At 46.1% G+C, this 19,256-nt stretch overlaps 1 protein-coding gene across 3 annotated transcripts; it reads left to right on the top strand.

Annotated features, from left to right (window-relative positions):
- Positions 1 to 10,880: 10,880 nt before the first annotated feature.
- NUDT2 (nudix hydrolase 2) lies at positions 10,881 to 15,947 on the top strand. 3 transcript variants are annotated; one of them, XM_087717062.1, is made up of 3 exons: positions 10,881 to 10,988; positions 13,896 to 14,037; positions 15,617 to 15,947. In XM_087717062.1, exons 2-3 carry the CDS (start codon positions 13,902 to 13,904, stop codon positions 15,928 to 15,930), a joined length of 450 nt encoding a protein of 149 aa, XP_087573188.1. In that variant the 5' UTR covers positions 10,881 to 10,988; positions 13,896 to 13,901; the 3' UTR covers positions 15,931 to 15,947. The 3 variants fall into 3 exon arrangements, with proteins under 3 accessions (XP_087573188.1, XP_087573187.1, XP_087573185.1); XM_087717061.1 differs by having other exon boundaries at positions 10,883 to 10,988; positions 13,815 to 14,037; XM_087717059.1 differs by lacking the exon at positions 10,881 to 10,988 and having other exon boundaries at positions 13,754 to 14,037.
- The last annotated feature ends 3,309 nt before the right edge of the window (positions 15,948 to 19,256 follow it).

Here is a 19,256-nt window from a genome sequence, read left to right as displayed (position 1 = left end):
GCAAAATCAATGGGGAAGCCAGATTCACTTAACAACCATGGTACTAATGTACCCGCTGTGGTAATTCACTTAACAGCTTTGGCAAAACTCACTTAACCACTGTCTCACTTAAGAATAAAAACGTGGGGCTCAATTGTGGTCATAAGTCGAGGTCTACCTATACAATCATGGATGTCTACAGAGTGGACATCTCTGCTGCAGATGTAAGTTTTATGTTAATCATCTTTTAAAAGGAGCTCCAGCCACATAATACCTTTATATTGGTAATGTAATTGTATAATGTCCCAAAGGTGCTTTTTCAAAAGGCAACTGGATTTCTCTGCTTTTCCTTGAGGATGTTTTGCTTCTCACCCAAGAACCTTCTTCAGTTCAGTTCTTTGGAAAAAGCAAGAAAGTCCCGTTGCCTTTGAAAAAGCATCTTTGGGACAACCAGGACCTGGATGACTGAGAATCTCCATAGATATAATTGCATAATAATAATATACTAAACGGGGCTGCCCTTGAAAATAAGTAGAAAGTGGCAGCTGGTCCAGGATGTAGCTGGAGAGGCGATTGATTGATTTATTAAGTTTTTATGCCGCCCATCTCCTCTAAAGGAAAACTCTTGGTGGCTAGAATAGAAAAGACGAATAAAAAAGTAATTAAAAAAAATAAAGCTGTGCAGATTAAAAGTTATATTAGGCCCATTTGGCATTGCTCTTCGGCCAATTACCTAATGCAGGTAGTCTTCAACTTACAACCGTTTGTTTAGTGACCCCATCAAAGTTACAATGGCACTGGAAAAACCTCAGAGCTGGCTGGGAAATTCTGGGAGTTGAAGTCCGCAGGTCTTAAAGTGACCAAGGTTGGACACGCTGGGCTAAATACATGAAATTTTCTCCGTACAATGAGGACTTCCATCCATGCTCCAACACTGGAAGTTTTTAAGAAGATGCTGTGTCTGAAGTAGTGTAGGGTTTCCTGTTTAGGCAGGGGGTTGACTAGAAGACCTCCAAGGTCCCTTCCAACTCTGTTATTCTATTCTATTCTATTCCTTCCAATTTCAGGTCCCAAAGCTTTGCCCTCCTATGCTGCAGCTGTTGCCTATTGCAGGTAGACCTCGACTTACAACCACAATTGAGCCCAAAATTTCTGTTAAATGAAACATTTGTTAACTGAGTTTGCCCCGTTTTACAACCTTTTTTTGCCAGTTTTTAAAGTCAATCCCTGCAGTTGACAAGTTAGTAAACCCAGTTGTTAAGCGAATCTGGATTCCCCTTTGGCTTTGCATATCAGAAGGCTGCAAAAGGGGATCGCATGACCCCCCTCACATGGGACACAGCAATAGTCATAAATATGAATCAATTACCAAGGGTCTGAATTTTGCTCCCACGATCATGGGGATCCGGCAAACCTCATAACTGTGAGAAACGGTCATAAATTTTCTCTGTGCCGTGGTAACTCTGAGGGGTCAGTTCATGAACTGTTGTAGGTCGAGGACTACCTGCAATGGCCTCCCTATCCACTCTACAAAAGTCGCACGAGCAAATTCTTCAGAAATAAATAATTCCTGTTCACGTTTTAAAAAAAAAATCTTTCTGCTTTGAGTGTTTTATATGCTGGTACATAAATAAGTCCTCCGGGATTGGGTGGCCTAGAAAGTCAACAAATAAATAAATAAATAATAAAATAAATAAGGTGCTTGTATTTCCCTTTGCAGTTTGTTTAGTGACCATTTGAAGTTACAACAGCAATGAAAATAGTGACATTATGACCATTTTGTCACACTTATGACCCCGCAGCATCCTTAGGGCCAACGTGATTTACATTCGGATGCTTGACAACTGACTCACATTTATGACGTAGTGTCCCGGGGGGGGGGGGGTTGTTTCCTGCTGATCCCCTTTTGCGACCTTCTGATGAGCAAAATCAATGGGAAAGCCAGATTGGCTTAAAAACCGTGTGACTAACTTAACAAGTGCAGTGATTCACTTAAGAACCGGGATTTTAAAAAAAGGCCATAAAACGGGACAAAACTCAACAACTGTCTCACGCAGCAACAGAAATTTTGGGCTCCCCTGCGGTCGTACGTTGATTGATTTATTACATTTGTATGCCGCCCTTTTTCCCGAAGGGGACTCAGGGCGGCTCATAACATCAAGACAGACAATGCAGCAAACCTCTCCGTAAATAATTAGAAAAAAATATTAATACTCATTGAAGTAGTCATACGTTGGAATATCAGAGTTTTAGGCCCAATGGTAACTTGAGAAGAGCAAAGCAGAGACAAGGTCAAGGCTATATAAATTACACTTTTTTACAGAATGACAGGCAGATTTAAGAGCAGGCCTGATCAACTTCAGTGTTTTGGAAGCCCTTCACTTGCCTCCTACGACTTGACCGCGAATATATTCCAGGACTTCCTAGAACGCAAGATGAAAAACTGATCCACCCTAGAACCCAGGTGGTCATTTCTAGCAGTCAGCGGAGCAGGAGAAAGAGTCCCTTGATCAGTAAGTCAAGCTCAATATATCATGTTTGGAATAAACATGGAAAAGGTTGTTTCAAGAACTCTTTAGCAAATCGTTGAGGACTGTATTAAACTCATATTATCTGATAAGGGAGAGGTGGCTACTACCATACAAAGTTTTTTAAAAATGGCTCCAAGCTGGCTGCTTAAAAAAATAGCATTTCAGCCAACATCCTTGAGGTCTTCCGAAAATGAATTGAGTGCCGAGACATTCTAAACCCCCAAGAAATTTCTCTTAGGATGAAATAAGCAACCAGGATGGGAATCTGGGTTGGAGGGTGGAGTGGGGAGGAATTTTGCACCCAGATTTAAATTTCCCTTCCATCGAGCGCAGCTGTTGTCATTTCTGTCTCATTTTTCTCAATGGAAAACGATACTGGGGCTCCTACGAATAACCTCGCCTTGTTCAAAGGAAATCATTCCGTCGCATTCTTCACAATTTGGCCACAGGTAGTCCTCAACGTATGACCTCAGTGGAGCCCGACATTTCCATTGGCTAAGTGAGACGTTAGTTAAGTGGATTTCGCCCCATATTTTACGACCTTCCTTGTCACATTTGTTAAGTGAATCGCTTGGGGTTTGAATTTAGGAACACGGTCGTTAAGTGGATCTGTCTCCCCCCCCCTTGACTTGGCTTGTCAGAAGGTCGCAAAAGGAGGATCACATAACCCAGGAGACTTCCACTGTCATAAATATGAATCAGTTGCCAAGCCTCTAGATCAGTGTTTCCCAACCTTGGTGACTTGAAGTCCTATGGACTTCAACTCCCAGAATTCCCCAGCCAGCTATACTGTGCTGGCTGGGGGATTCTGGGAGTTGAAGTCCACAGGACTTAAAGTCACCAAGGTTGAGAAACACTGCTCTAGATTTTGATCATGTGGCCCTGGGAATGCCGCAATGGTCATAAGTGTGAAAAAAGGGCATAAGTCACTTTTTTTCAGGGCCGTTGTAACTTTGAACAGTCACTAAAAGAACTCTTGTAAGTCCAGGACTGTCCCTACATTTCCCTTCTCAACTTTGAGGGCAATACAATACCCAGGAAATAATCTCATCGTAACAGATTTCCGATCATGGGGAGGGAGGAAAGAATAAACCATTCTCCAGTTAGACCAGTACAGGTAGTCCTCGACTTACAGTACAACAGTTCATTTAGTGACCGTTCAAAGTTACAACAGCACTGAAAAACTGTGACATAAGACATTTTTCACAACATCCCAAAGATCAGGTGACCCAAATTCAGAGGCCGGGCAACTGGTTCACACTTACATCCCTTGCTGTGACTCGGGATCAGGCGATCCCCTTTTGCGACCTTCTGACAAGCAAAATCCATGGGGAAGCCAGATTTACTTAACAACTGTGTTCCTATCTTAACAACTGCAGTGATTCAGTTGTGGCAAAATAAACCGTAAAATGGAACAAAACTCACTTAACAAACGTCTCACTTAACAACAGAAATTTTGGCCTCAATTATGGTCATAGGTTGAGGACTACTTGTATAGTCCCTCTTCTTACAGACAGTCATCAACTTATGGCCAGACTTGGGCCATAAGTAGCAATAGCAATAGCAGTTAGACTTATATACCGCTTCATGTCCAGAGCTTCTGTCCAGAGCTGGTCCATCGCCCCCGGAAGTAAATCAGCAGCCAATGCAGCTCCTGCAGGAGAGGTGATACATGTGCACATGGGGTCTGCAAAAAAACCATGCGGGCCACTGCATTTTGCATCAACTGGAGCTTCCGGATGCTCTTCAAGGGCAGCCCCATGTAGAGCGTGTTGCAGTAGTCAAGACGGGAAGTGACGAGGGCATGAGTGACCGTGAGTAGCCGGCCATGGGATGCCCCAACCATCCTTAAGCACGTAGCTCTTGCCAAGAGTCTGAATCGTGATCATGTGATTGTGAGATGCACCAACAGTCCTAAGTGTGAGGACTGGTGGTAAGTCACATTTTTCAGTGTTGTTGTAACTTCAAATGTTCGCTAAAAGAACAGTTGTTAGTTGGGGAATACCTGCCATTTCCATGGAGGAATGCCCACCTGACTGATCTCTTCTCAAGAAAACGACACAGCCATGAACTACTGCTAACTTCTTAGCCAAGAGCCGAGATGGCGCAGTGGTTAGGGTGCAGTACTGCAGGCCACTTCAGCTGACTGTTATCTGCAGTTCGGCGGTTCTAATCTCACCGGCTCAAAGGTTGACTCAGCCTTCCATCCTTCCGAGGTGGGTGAAATGAGGACCCAGACTGTGGGGGGCGATATGCTGACTCCGTAAACCGCTTAGAGAGGGCTGAAAGCCCTATGAAGCGGGATATAAGTCTAACTGCTATTGCTATTGCTATCTATCTATCATCTATCTATCTATCATCTATCTATCTAATCATATCTATCTATCATCTATCATCTATCATCTATCATCTATCATCTATCTATCTATCTATCTATCTATCTATCTATCTATCAATCATCTATCTATCATCTATCTATCTAATCATATCTATCTATCATCTATCATCTATCATCTATCATCTATCTATCTATCTATCTATCTATCTATCTATCTATCTATCATCTATCTATCTATCTATCTATCTATCTATCTATCTATCTATCTATCTATCTATCTATCTATAATCATCTATCTATCTTAGATAGGAGACGAGGTGGCACAGTGGTTAGGGGGCAGTACTGCAGGCCACTTCAGCTGACTGCTATCTGCAGTTCGGCTGTTCAAATCTCACCGGCTCAAGGTTGACTCAGCCTTCCATCCTTCCGAGGTGGGTAAAATGAGGACCCGGATTGTTGGGGGCGATATGCTGACTCTGTAAACCGCTTAGAGAGGGCTGAAAGCCCTATGAAGCGGTATATAAGTCTAACTGCTATTACTGCTATTGCTATATTCCCATAAAAGTCTGTAGAGATACTCCATCATTCCAGGACATGGTCCCAAAGATCCTTTTTCAGGAGATACCGTAAGTGGATTTTCTTGGTTTTTCTTCTGAAGCCGTTTCACTTCTCATCCAAGAAGCTTCTTCAGCTCTGACAGGATAGTGGGGAATGGAAGGATTTATACTCCTTGCAGACAGCTGAGTATTGGCATCCTTTTAGAATCCTTCCATTTAGTTACACCGCCACTGAAAAATGTGACTTATGACCGTTTTTCACACTTACAACTTCTACAGCCTCCCTGCGATCATATAATCAAAATTCATATTTTGGTTCATATTTATGACTGTTGCTGGGTCCCAAGGTCACACAATCCCCTTTTGAGACCCAGGGAAGTCAGATTCACTTTAACAACTGAGCTACTAATTTAAGAACCGCAATGATTCAATTAACAAATGTGGTGAGGGAAGTCGTAAAGCGGGGCCACACTCATTTAACAAAGGTCTCGCTTAGCAACAGCAATGTTGGGCTCAACCGCGGTCATAGGTCAAGGAGCATCTGTAAAAGCAACTGAACCTCATGCTAATCTTAGCCTGGTGATCTCACTGGAGAAGCCTCTGCACCACAAGGGATGCAGAGCATTTGCTGTAAAGCAACAGCTGATGGGGAGGTGGGGGTGGTGTCTGGAAGCCTCTCATTTTCCTGGTGTCTGAGTAAAAGAAGATGGGTTGTCCCAGGAAGCTGAAAATAGTAAATTCCTTCCTGTCAACAGAGCATCCCAAAGTCCAAGGATGCTTCCTTCATTGTCGTGCTACATAAAAGGAAGGAGACCATTGCATTCATGACTTTTTAACTGCTTCATTCTTGAGCTGGAGTAAAGAGTCCTTGGATCACAATTTGTGTTTTTTCCCCTTCGGGCTATGAAAAAATAGCTGTGACAGATATCACAGATAAGATATGCCGCTGTAACTTTGAACGGTCACTAAACGAACCGTTGTAAGTCGGGGACTAGAAATAGCAGTTAGACTTATATACCACTTCATAGGGCTTTCAGCCCTCTCTAAGCGGTTTACAGAGTCAGCATATCGCCCCCAACAACAATCCGGGTCCTCATTTTACCCACCTCGGAAGGATGGAAGGCTGAGTCAACCCTGAGCCGGTGAGATTTGAACAGCCGAACTGCATTCAGCTGAAGTAGCCTGCAGTGCTGCATTTAACCACTGCGCCACCTCGGCTCGACTCCCTGAATTAATTTAGAGAGACGGACAGACTGCAAGTTGTTAAGTTAGGAACGCGGTTGTTAAGTGAATCTGGCTTCCCCAAGGGCTTTGCTTGTCAGACGGTCGCAAACGGGGATCATGTGACCCCGGGACACTGCAACCGTCATAAATACGAGCCAGTTGGTAAGCGTCCAAATTTTGATCATGTGACCCTGGGGATGCTGCCATGGTCGTAAGCGTGAAAAAGGGTCATAAGTCGCTTTTTTCTGTGCCATTGTAAATTTGAACAGTCACTAAATTAAATGTTGTAAGTCGAGGACTACCTGTTGTCCAGATTCGGGTGAATGTCAGGGTTCCAAGTAACATCCCCAACAAAAGAAGACTCGGAGGCTGGGCAGTCCTCAAAGTTCCATTTTACTAGAGATGTCAATATTGGCACATCTGGCAAAGCCCGAATCTGAAAGCTTCCACGTTTTCCCCACCCAAAAGGGAGTCCCAGTCTTGCCCAGCACCCACAGGTCCATCACATGGTCCACTCAATGCACCGTCCTAACTGGAGATACTCCCAGTCACACCCCTCCAGGTGCAGGGCAGAATGGCCTTGACTCTCGTAGAAAGGAATGTTATTTTGACTATATCTCTATCCACTCCATGTAATCCCCACTCCCAGTTTCCCACAGCACGAAATGCGGCAGGCCTGAAGATCCATGGCCTAATGTGGCTTCCAGGCCTGACACCTGTACTGTGGATGCTCTGTATCAGAGACAAATTCTTTGGGTGCCTAAAGCCGCTTAGCCAAATAAAGAATTCTATTCTATTCATGGCTCCCTGTCGCTGCTCCCAAAGGAAAATACATTTTAGTAATTGGTAGGCAAGAAAAACATACAATTCCCTCCTTTCCCTTCATACTCCCTGAAGATTCCAGGACTTTTATTCCTTCCAGGACATACATTTTTTTTCCTAAACCTAACCCCACCACTTTAAACAACCTAATACAGATAATCCTCGACTTACAACAGTTCATTTAGTGACCTTTCAAAGTGTTCAAAGGAAACAGAGCCTATGGTTTTAACTGAAACCACAGAAGACATACTAGCCCCGTGATGGCGAACCTATCGCATGCATGCCACAGGTGGCATGTACACCCCTCTCTAAAGGCACGCGAGACATCGCCCCAGCTCAGCTCCACCGTGCATGCCTCCCTTTGGCCAGCTGGTTTTTGGGTCTCTGCCATGCACGCATGAGGAGCCGAGGTGGCGCAGTGATTAGGGTGCAGTACTGCAGGCCACTTTAGCTGACTGTGTTCTGCAGTTCAGCGGTTCAAATCTCACCGGCTCAAGGTCGACTCAGCCTTCCATCCTTCTGAGGTGGGTGAAATGAGGACCCAGACTGTGGGGGCAAGTTGCTGACTCCAGACCTTCCGCACAGCCCTCAAGACCTGGCTATCCCGTCAGGCCTGGGGATAAAGATTCTAATCCGTCCCCACCCGAATGATGAATGAATGTTGTGTTCTATTTTTACTTATGTACTGTCTCATGTCTTGTCTTGTATTCCCCTCCCATAAATTGTAAGCCGCCCTGAGTCCCCTCAGGGAAAAGGGCGGCCTATAAATAATAATAAACAATAAACAATAAACAATTTGTTAAAAAAATTTGTAATCCGCTTAGAGAGGGCTGAAAGCCCTATGAAGCGGTATATAAGTCTAATAAATAAATAAATGTGGGAGATTCATACGAGGGGCACACGTGAGGATCGCGCGTACATGCAAGGGGGAGCATGGGGGGTTACGAGTGTATGTGTGGGGTGCACACAGGGGTTTGTGTGCGCATGCACGAGGGTGGAGTGTGCGGGGGGGGGGTCACACACGCATTGCATTATGGGTTAACAAAAAGGTTAGCCGTCACTGTACTAGCCTGTAAATCTCTTAGGCTGAAACTTGGAAACGCCATATAGGAACTAGGATCAGAGGCCCACGCTATACTAAAACCAGTGGTGGGATACGACCGGTACGTCCCAGTACGGATGTACTGGTGCCTGCTGGGAGCACCAGGTACTGTTCCGGTACGGTGCTCCAGAGTGCCCACCCGCCCGCCGTCCTTACCTGTATTTGAGCCGATTGGGACTTCCACGCATCTCCAGATTTGGATGGTACCTGATTGGAACATGTGACGGACATGTGGGGGCTGGGCAGGGACTTGGACTTTCTTTTGGGTGGGGAAAACCTGGAAGCTTTCAGATTCAGGTTTTCCCAGATGTGCCAATATGACCCATCTGTAATAAAATGGAACTTTGAGGAACCTCAAGCCTCAGAGTCTTCTTTCGTTGGGGGTGTTACTTGGAACCCTGACATTGGGAGGTAAATTTGTATAGAGCAGTGTTTCTCAACCTTGGCGACTTTAAGTCCTGTGGACTTCAACTCCCAGAATCCCCCAGCCAGCAAGAGCTGGCTGGGGAATTCTGGGAGTTGAAGTCCACAGGACTTAAAGTCGCCAAGGTTGAGAAACACTGATATAGAGCAATAGGGAATATAAAGAGAATGTATTGATGATTGAAGGTGTGTCCACTGTAGCTGTGTGTGTGTGTGTGTGTGGTTCACCCACTTTGCAAAGCAGAAAATAAAATTGCTATTGTTTTCTCTTGGAAGTTTTTGGCTGGTGTTTATTTCAAAACTAGACAATGAATCCCACACTAGACAAGGAAAATATGCATTTTTCACCTTTCTCCTCAAGATTCCAGAACTTTTCCATCCAACCAATTTCGTTGTATTTATGTTGTACAATGACAATAAAGACTATCCTATCCAGGACTTTCTGCATCCCCCTCGCCCCCGCACTTTAAACAACCTTATACAGGTAGTCCTCGACTTACAACAGTTTATTTAGTGTCCGTTCAAAGTTACAATGGCAGTGAAAGAAAAAAGAGAGTTCTGACCGTGTTTCACACTTATGACCTTTGCAGCATCCCCATGATCAAAATTCAGGCGCTTGGCCACTGGTTCATACTTACGACCATTGCGGTGTCCCAAGGTCACGCGATCCCCTTTTGTGACCTTCTGACGAAGGAGGTCAATGGGGAAGCTGGATTCACTTAGCAACCGGGTCACTAACATCAACCTCACTTAACAACCAAGGAAAGAAAAGTTGTAAAATGGGCAAAATTCACTTAATAACAATTTAATGGCAGAATTATTTAACAGTAATCAAATGAGATTAATATTGTTTAATGTATGAATCTATTTGCACATTATTGGAGAAATTATGAATCTTTTTTTAAAATTATTTTAATTTTATCAATTTCATATATACATTCACAATTATATGATCTCATAACTGTTATTAATAATATGTATTTATAACAATTTAATAAAGGTCTCCCTTAACAACAGACATGTGGGACCCGATTGTGGTCATAAATCGAGAACTACCTGTAGATTAAAACAGGGAAGGAAAAAAATCCAGCGGGAAGGGAAGCATCACTTTTAAACTGTCACAGTTTCTATCTTAATTATATTATTGTTGTTGTTGTTTTTATTTACGCCTCAGGCTCTACGCTGCGAGCCCGTTGCTATGACAACAGGGCCGAAACCTGGATCGGCGAGGAACCGCGTCCTTTTCACGCCACCGTTCTTACCGAAGGGCTCCTTCCCTGGACTTTCTCCCGGCGAACTGTCCCTTGGTCTGACTGTCTCCCGCAGCGGAGCTTCCGCGAATCCCCCGAAGCTTCTCTCACTCCCAGCGCGGTGAGGAAAGAACCGGCGAGGCCGCGTTTCCATGACGACGCGACCAAGCCTGGCTTCAAACCCTCGCGCCGCTTTGGCGCGCCGTTTACGTCAGCTCAGCCGTCCAGTAAAACGATGTCCTCGGAAGTAGGCGGGGCCTATATTATCCAATCAAAAAGGGGGAGGGAAAAAGGAGCGGGAAAAAGGCGCACAGAAAGCGGCAGCAGCCGCAGAGACCGTCTTTGAAAGTCTATCTTTCTAGTGGTCTTCTCCCCATCTGACAAACTATCCAATCATAATTCTATACGCCACATCGGCCACGCCTTCTTGTCGTTGTCGCTCGCTGATTGGATGGAATCGCCACAGGGGGTGTAAGCAGGAAGCATCGGTTGTACCAACAGCTGATAGCATGATTGTGATTGGTCGAGAAGGTGACCACGTTGAGATTGACAAGAATGAAAGCCAATTGGGAAAAAAAACTCTCAACACTGCCGGGTTGTGTCTTGCCCAATCGGAAGTCTCGGAACTGCTGAACTTCAACTCCCACAATTTGTCACCCAGCGTAATCCTAGGCCCACAAGACTGTGGCATTATGGGAGTTGAAGTCCAGCTTTCAGGAACCTGTTCATGCTGTTGTTTTTAAAGCAGGACTGCTTGGACAGGTATGCCGGATTGCTACCCCGGGTGGTTCTCAGTGGGGTCCGCCGGGATTGCAGGGGGCTGGGGGCTCAGCCTGGAGGTTCCCTGCTCGGCTGATGGCCTTTGTTCAGCTGAGCTCCCTATAAATTGTGCGTTGTTTTAGTGCAGTGTTTCTCAACCTGGGCAACTTGAAGATGTCCGGACTTCAACTCCCAGAATTCCCCAGGCAGCATTCGCTGGCTGGGGAATTCTGGGAGTTGAAGTCCGGACATCTTCAAGTTGCCAAGGTTGAGAAACACTGTTTTAGTGCATCTGCTTGCAATCACATTGATATTAATATTAAAAATACGAATTGCTGTTAGAATTGCAGCAAAGGTTGCAACAGGAAGGTGGATCCCAGCTTAACCGGTAAAGAAACCCAGATCAGAAAGCTGTGAATTGGGAGGGAGGGTCTTGCATCAACCCCAATACAGCCCTAGTGGTTTAATTATGGCATAAGTCACCGGCCGGGCAACCTGTGGCTTCGGAGCCGCATGTGGCTCTTTCATCCCTCTGCTGCGGCTCCCTGCCGTTCCAATTTATGCGTCACAACCGCCAATGTGCACCACTCGCTGGCATGCGATTTATGGAGCTTTTTGATCCTGTTAGGCCAACCATGGATAAATCCAAGAAATGTTTCAGAAAAAAACAATGTTTAATTCCACTACATATGCTACTTTTGTGGCTGCTCAGGATATAGGCATGGGAAGGGTTTTGGGGGGCTCCGGGTGTTTTCTGTGGGAAACGGGTCCAAATGGCTCTTTTGAGTGTTTAAGGTTGCCGACCACCTGGCATAAGTAGACCCAGGTTCAAGACCCCTCTCAACTATGGCCCTCAATGAGTGACTTTGAGCCACTCACATACTTGTGAAAAGGATCACTAGAAGGATATTTGTAGCTCAGGGTTGAACTGTGGGGTCCTTGGTGCTCTCTCAGCTTTGTAGTTGTTTTGCAGACGTTTCATGACCCAACTAGGTAACAACACCAGTGCTAGAAGGAAGTGGGATTGGTGGAGAAGAGAGGAGGATGAAGAGGATTGTGTGGTCCAGAGGTGGGTTCCTACCAGTTCGCACCAGTTCGGTAGAACCGGTTCGTCAAATCTCCCGAACCGGTTAGAAGAGGTTCCACCAGTGGACCCGGAAAGCAAGCCACACCTACAGAAGAGGTTCCAAAAAATTTTGAAACCCACCACACACACACACACACACACACACACACACACACACACACACACACAGACAGACAGACAGACAGACAGACAGACTGACTGACACAGAGAGAGAGAGAGAAAGAGAAAGAAAGGAAGAAATAAATAAAGAAAAAAGAAAGAAAAAGAGTGAGAGAGAGAGATGAAAGAAAAAAAGAAAAAAAGGACAGAGAGACAAAAGGAAGGAGAGAGAGAGAGAGAGAGAGAAAGAAAGAAAACACATGGCCTGCAAGCCACTCCCACCAGGTCACATGGCCGGCAAGCCACTCCCACAAAGGAGGCCACACCCACAGAGTAGGTTCCAAAAAAATTTGAAACCCACCACTGGCTGTGGTCCTTAGTATTCTCTGAGCTAGGTGGTTTTTCTTGCAGATATTTCACTGCCCAACATCATCAGTGCTAGAAGGGAGTGGAGACGGAGGAGGACCATGGATTCTAATGCTCTCTGAGCTTGATTTCCTTGTGGGCATTTCACGACCCAACTAGGTAACGTCATAAGTACCAGAAGGAAGTGGGGATTGTGGAGTGGAGGAGGAGGAAGACCATGGACTCTGAGGCTCTCCGAGCTTGGTGGTTTTCTTGCAGACGTTTCATGACCCAACTAGGGAACATCGCCAGGGCTAGAAAGGAATGGGATTTGCTCTCTCTTGATGTACTAGTAACTTATGTCAGTGTTGATGGAATAGAATAGAATAGAATAGAATTTTATTATTTGTATGCCGCCCTTCTCCGGGAGGACTCAGGGTGGCGAACAATTCAAGGGAAAAAAAGGGGAACATAAAAAGACAAAATACAAATAATAAAAATAGGCAACAGTCGCACAACCATACATATCGAGAGGGGAGGGAACTCATCACCCCCAGGCCTGCCGGCAAAGCCAGGTTTTGACGGCTTTTCGGAAGGCCCGGAGAGAGGTGAGGGTCCGAATCCCTGCGGGGAGTTCGTTCCAGAGGGCCGGAGCAGCCACAGAGAAGGCCCTCCCCCGGGTAATAGCCAGGTGGCATTGGCTGGTAGATGGCACCCGGAGGAGGCCGACCCTGTGTGATCTAATGGGTCTTTGGGAGGTAATTGGCAGCAGGCGGTCTCTCAAGTACCCAGATCCAATACCATGAAGGGCTTTTGGTAGCTCCTTGACTAAGGTGTTGCTTACTGCTTTATTGTTGGTCTAGTATTAATTAGACAGACAGACAGACAGGAGTAAATATTTGTAGCTCAGGGTTGAACTGTGGAGTCCTTGGTGCTCTCTGAGGTTGGTTATTTTCCTGTAGACATTTCACTACTTACCTAGATAACACCATCAAGGTCAGAAGGGAGAGGGGGCATTGTGGAATGGAGGAGGATACAATACAATACAATAGCAGAGTTGGAAGGGACCTTGGAGGTCTTCTAGTCCAACCCCCTGCCCAGGCATGAAACCCTATAGCGTTCTAGACAAATGGCTATCCAACAGGATGAACGTGGGGTCCTTAGTACTCTCCGAGCTTGGTGGTTTTCTTGCAGACGTTTCATTGCCCAAGTAGATAACGTTATCAGTGCTAAGACCTGTGAAACGTCTTTGGTGAATGGAGCCTTCAGGTCTATTTCTTGCCTTTGTCTCCACCCAGGTTGTGGGGTGGCCTGCTCTGCCCCCTATCTCAGAGCTGTCCCTGGGCTAACCCGCCTCCTTTGTGTTCCTTTTGGGTAAGAGCATCATGAGCTTAAGAGCCTGTGGCTTGATTATCTTCAGGAGGTTACCCAAGGCATGTGCTCCTGCAGCTGCGGACGGCCACGTTCAGTACCTCCTTCTGCAAACCTCCTACGGCACCCATCACTGGACACCCCCAAAAGGTGCGTCACTCACTCTGCTGTCTGAAGGAGCTCTGCAGTTCTCAATAGATGTTCCTGGGGGGCAGGGGGGGGGGGATCAGCCAATCAAGAAAGCATGCTGACTGGGGAATTCTGGGAGTTGAAGTCCACCCATCTTAAAGTCGCCCAGGTTGAAAAACACTGAGCTACATTTTGGGCATCAGCTCTGGAGACGGTTCCTCCTCTCTATTTTCTTCAACTTTAATCATTTATTATATGTTATATATATTATATTATACTATACTATATTATATTATATTTATTATATTATTATATTATTATATTATTATATTCTATTATATTATTATATTCTATTATATATATATACATTATATTCTATTATATATATTGTATTATAGTATTGTATGTTATATTATTATAGTATAGTATAGCATAGTAGCATAGCATATATATATATATTGTATTATAGAATAGTATATTATTATATTTTTATATTATTATATTTTTATATTTTTATATTACTATATTATTATATTATATTATTCTCTCTCTCTCTCTCCATACATACATACATACATATCAGCACAAATAACACACACACACACACACACACACACACACACACACACACACACACACATATATACTGGTCTTGTTGTATTCGGGTCTTTTCCCATGTAAGATTGAGATTGTCTTGGCAACATTTCGGTGAGGTCTCACTCACCATCTTCAGGCTGGCAGCACTCCACACGCTCCCACCAAGATTTATAGAAAGCCCAAAACCCAGCCTGAAGATGGCGAGTGAATCCTTGCCAAAACGTTGCCAAGACAATCTCAATCTTACATGGGAGAAGACCCGAATACAACAAGACCAGCATACCTACTCCTGTGAAAATCTACGAAAACAAATATATATTCTAGGTAGCTAAAGGGGGCAAACATGCCTAATGCTTCTTCCTCTTCCTGTTTCCACTACCCAGGGTTTGACTGAGAAAGAGGGACCCGCCCACCCAGCTGGCTTTCATGCCTAAAATGAGACTATAACTCTCCATCTCCTGGTGATTGGCCCAAAGCCATCCAGGTGGCTTTCGTGCGAAAGGCGAGACTAGAACTCTCCGTCTCCTAATGCTTGGCCCAAAATCACCCAGATGGCTTTCATGCCAAAGGCGGGACTAGGACTCTCCATCTCCTGGTGATTGGCCCAAAGTCACCCAGCGGGCTTTCATGCCAAAGCCGGGACTAGAACTCACCGTCTCCTGGTGATTGGCCCAAAGTCACCCAGTCAGCTCTCATGCCTAAGGCGGGATTAGAACTCTCAAAGTCACCCAGGTGGCTATCATGGCTCAGGTGGCACTAGGAGTCTCTGTCTCCTAGTGATTGGCCAAAAGTCACCCAGGTGGCTTTCACGCCAAAGGCAGGACTAGAACTCTCCATCTCCTGGTGATTGGCCCAAAGTCAACCAGCATATCAAGGAAGCCTGCTAGCTGGGGAATTCTGGGAGTTGAAGTCCACCCATCTTGCCACGTCGCTCTAGAATCTCACGTGGGGAGGGTGGGGGGCTGTCCTGTTCTGAACCCCCTGCTTTGTCTTCTCTCCTCAGGCCACGTGGACCCCGGAGAAGATGACCTTCGCACAGCCCTGCGAGAGACCCAGGAAGAGGCTGGGCTGACCTCCGCCCAGTTCACCATCCTGGAAGGCTTTAAGAAGGAACTGAATTACGTCGTCAGAGGCAAGCCCAAAACGGTGGTCTACTGGCTGGCCGAGCTGAAGGACCAGGACACGGAGGTCAAGCTTTCTGCAGAGCACCAGGCCTTCCGCTGGCTGACCCTCACTGAGGCCTGCAGACTTGCCGAGTACGAGGACATGCAAGGCACCCTCCGAGAGGCTCATCTCTTCCTCTCTGCCAAAGAATAAACTTCCTCCCGTGGGAATATTTGGGGAGATGTTTCACTGCTGTTCTTTCAAGTCTTATGAGCAACATTTCTCAACTTTGGCCCCTTAAAGGTGGGTGGACTTCAACGCCCAGAATTCCAAGCTTGGCTGTTTCCTTGCAGACGTCTCACCATCCAACTAGGTAACATCATCAGTGCTAGGGAGGTTGAGGTTTGCTCCCAGCTTATGCAGGATAAGCTCCTGTGTATAAATAGAGAGCAAACCCTTCTTCCTTGTAGCGTTGATGATGCTCCCTACTTGGGTCACGAGACACCTGCAAGAAAACAAGGAGGGCCAGGAAGCACCAAGGACCCTACAATCTTTCCTCCTCCAACCTCTCTTCCTTCTAGCCCTGATAATGTTCCCTAGTTGGGTCGTGAAACGTCTGCAAGAAAACCAGCAAGCTCAGAGGGGACTAAGGACCCCGTAGTCCTTTTCTTCCTCCTCCTGCACTTCACATCCTTCTAGCCCTAATTATGTTGCCTAGTTGGGCCATGAAACATCTGCATGAAAACAACCAATTTCAGAGAGCACCAAACACTCCACATTTTCCTCCTCCTCTCCACAACCCCCTCTTCCTTCCACCACTGCTGATGATGTTCTCTAGTTGGGTCGTGAAACGTCTGCAAGAAAAAAACCAAGCTCAGAGAGCACCAAAGACCCTCAATCCCCCTCCAGCCCCTCTGCCTGTTGGGCCTGATGATGATGTTCCCTAGTTGGGTCACATCTCCAAGAAAACAACCAGGCTCCGAGAGCATCAAGGAGCCCACATTCTGGGAGTTAGTGCATACCTCTGGAAGGTGCCACGTGGAGGAAGGCCTACCCAGAAATGGACTTTCTGAGTTCACCCCAAAAAGCTCTTACAGGTGAACTCTGATTCTTGCTCTGTCCATTTGCTAGGACCTCTGGGTGAGGTCCTAGACAGAAGGTCCCTCAAAGGACCTGCCTCCGGTGGTAGAAGCTCCAGGATAAGCTGGGATGAATGACAGGAGATGATGCCACGTCTCTCTTCTGTTGTGGCCCAGCAGGAGCCGTTGGAGCTGCCACCAGACTCTGACAGCGAAGGGCCCTATGAGTCAGCTCTGGAGGATGTGGAGGACCCTGGACTGGGTTCCGACTCCGAGCAGAGCGCAGAGAGGCTGGTTGGCCGCCAGGTGGAGCCTGAGCCATGGACCAGTGGGGAGAAGACAAGGGAGTGTGATCCGGACGTCAGCAGTGAGTTGTTCCTGGATGCCCGGCACCGAAGAGCTAATAGGCATCAGGAACAGTTGCGCAGTTACAGGAGGTAATTGCACTCAGCTGGTGGTCATTAGGCTCCTCTCCAGACTATAAAAGGACTGCTTGTGCACACGCCCCTCTTGCAGAAGTCAACGCAGGAACTAATGTCAGAGAACATTATTGTGAGCTTGCCAGGCTGGATTGCTGCCGCGGCTTATCTGTGCCGGTTTTCTGTCAAGGACCTGTCTGTCTGTTAATTAAATGCCGTAACTTATCTTTGGCTCGGAGTGTGTGTTGGTGTGGGACAAGGGGGGGTCAGAACACTCTCCTTCTGAGACTCCCGGGGGCCACAGCGTTTAAGAGCTTTTTGGGTGAATCCAGCTAGATCGTGGGTCCTCAAACTACGGCCCGCAGGCCACATGTGGCCCGCTGATGCTATTAACCTGGCCCACACAGTACCACGAGGCTGCCCTCCCCACACATCGCCCCGTGCACCCTTTGGCCGAGCGCAGGACTCACCTCCCCGAGGCCCACGGGCTGGAACTGAAAGGAGAGGCCAACAATTTTGGCCTGCAGAGACATTCTGGAGGCAGGGGAGGTGAAAAATGGGGTGCACAGACACCCCAGGAGGCCGAACAACAGGCTGTTTTTGCCCTGCAAAATGCTTCTGGAGGTGGGGGTGTGAAAAAAGGGGGCCCACAGATGGGCAAAAATGGCCTGTTTTTCACCTCCCTCCCCTCCAAAATATAGATACACACACACACATATATATATGTTGTATTTGTGCTGATAAATAAATAAAGGGAGACTAGTATAGATTTATTTCAAGCTATTTAGCTCTCATCAGCTAGCCATATATATGTGTGTGTGTGTGTGTGTGTGTGTGTATGTATGTATGTCTATCTATCTATCTATCTATCTATCTATCTATCTATCTATCTATATATCTATCTATATATATATATATATATATATACACACACACAAAGACCCATTAGATCGCACAGGGTCGGCCTCCTCCGGGTTCCGTCCACCAGCCAATGCCACCTGGCTACTACCCGGGGGAGGGCCTTCTCTGTGGCAGCTCCGGCCCTTTGGAACGAACTCCCCGCAGGGATTCGGACCCTCACCTCTCTCCAGGCCTTCCGGAAAGCTGTTAAAACCTGGCTGTGTCGGCAGGCCTGGGGTTGATGAGTTCCCTTCCCCTCTCGACTTGTGTGGCTCTGTGATTCTTGGTTGTTTTAATTACTTGTATTGTACTTTGTGTTCCCTTCCCCCTTGAGTTGTTTGCTGCCCTGAGTCCCTCCCGGAATAGGGCGGCATATAAATAAAACAAACCTCTACCTCAACCTATCATCTATCCTGTCTGTCTCTCGTCCATCTATCGTTTTATTCCTCTCTCTGTCTTATATATATCCATCTATTCATCCATATCTCCCTCTCCATACATACATTTCCATCCATCCATCCATCCATCCATCCATCCATCCATCTATCTATCTATCTATCTATCTATCTATCTATCTATCTATCATCTATCTATCTATCTATCTATATCTATCATCTATCTATCATCTATCCTGTCTGTCTCTCGTCCATCTATCGTTTTATCTCTCTCTCTGTCTTATATATATCCATCTATTCATCCATATCTCCCTCTCCATACATACATTGCAATCCATCCATCCATCCATCCATCCATCCATCCATCCATCCATCCATCCATCTATCTATCTAAGAGCCAAGGTGGCGCAGTGGTTAAATGCAGCACTGCAGGCTACTGCTAGATCAGCAGGTCAGCGGTTCAAATCTCACCGGCTCAGGGTTGACTCAGCCTTCCATCCTTCCGAGGTGGGTAAAATGAGGACCCAGATTGTTGGGGGCAATATGCTGACTCTCTGTAAACCGCTTAGAGAGGCCTGAAAGGCCTATGAAGCGGTATATAAGTCTACTGCTATTGCTATTGCTATTGCTATTGCTATCTATCTATCTATCTATCTATCTATCTATCTATCTATCTATCTATCTATCTATCTATCTATCATCTATCTATCTCTCTAATCCCCTGGAAAAGGGCCAGCAGAGTACCT

The sequence above is a fragment of the Thamnophis sirtalis genome, unplaced genomic scaffold, assembly GCF_051295495.1.
Source record: "Thamnophis sirtalis isolate CommonGarterSnake01/CBP01778 unplaced genomic scaffold, rThaSir2_p1.2 scaffold_5, whole genome shotgun sequence".
Classification (NCBI taxonomy): domain Eukaryota; kingdom Metazoa; phylum Chordata; class Lepidosauria; order Squamata; family Natricidae; genus Thamnophis; species Thamnophis sirtalis.
Note: the sequence above shows the minus strand (reverse complement) of the source record. Positions and strands in the feature narration are given on the sequence as shown.

What these genes read in the sequence shown, in the direction of transcription:
- NUDT2 (XM_087717062.1), top strand. Translation starts at nt 13,902, where the DNA reads ATGAGCTTAAGAGCCTGTGGCTTGATTATCTTCAGGAGGTTACCCAAG. An exon ending in TCACTGGACACCCCCAAAAG is followed by an intron (nt 14,038 to 15,616) that starts GTGCGTCACTCA and finishes TTCTCTCCTCAG; the next exon opens with GCCACGTGGACCCCGGAGAA.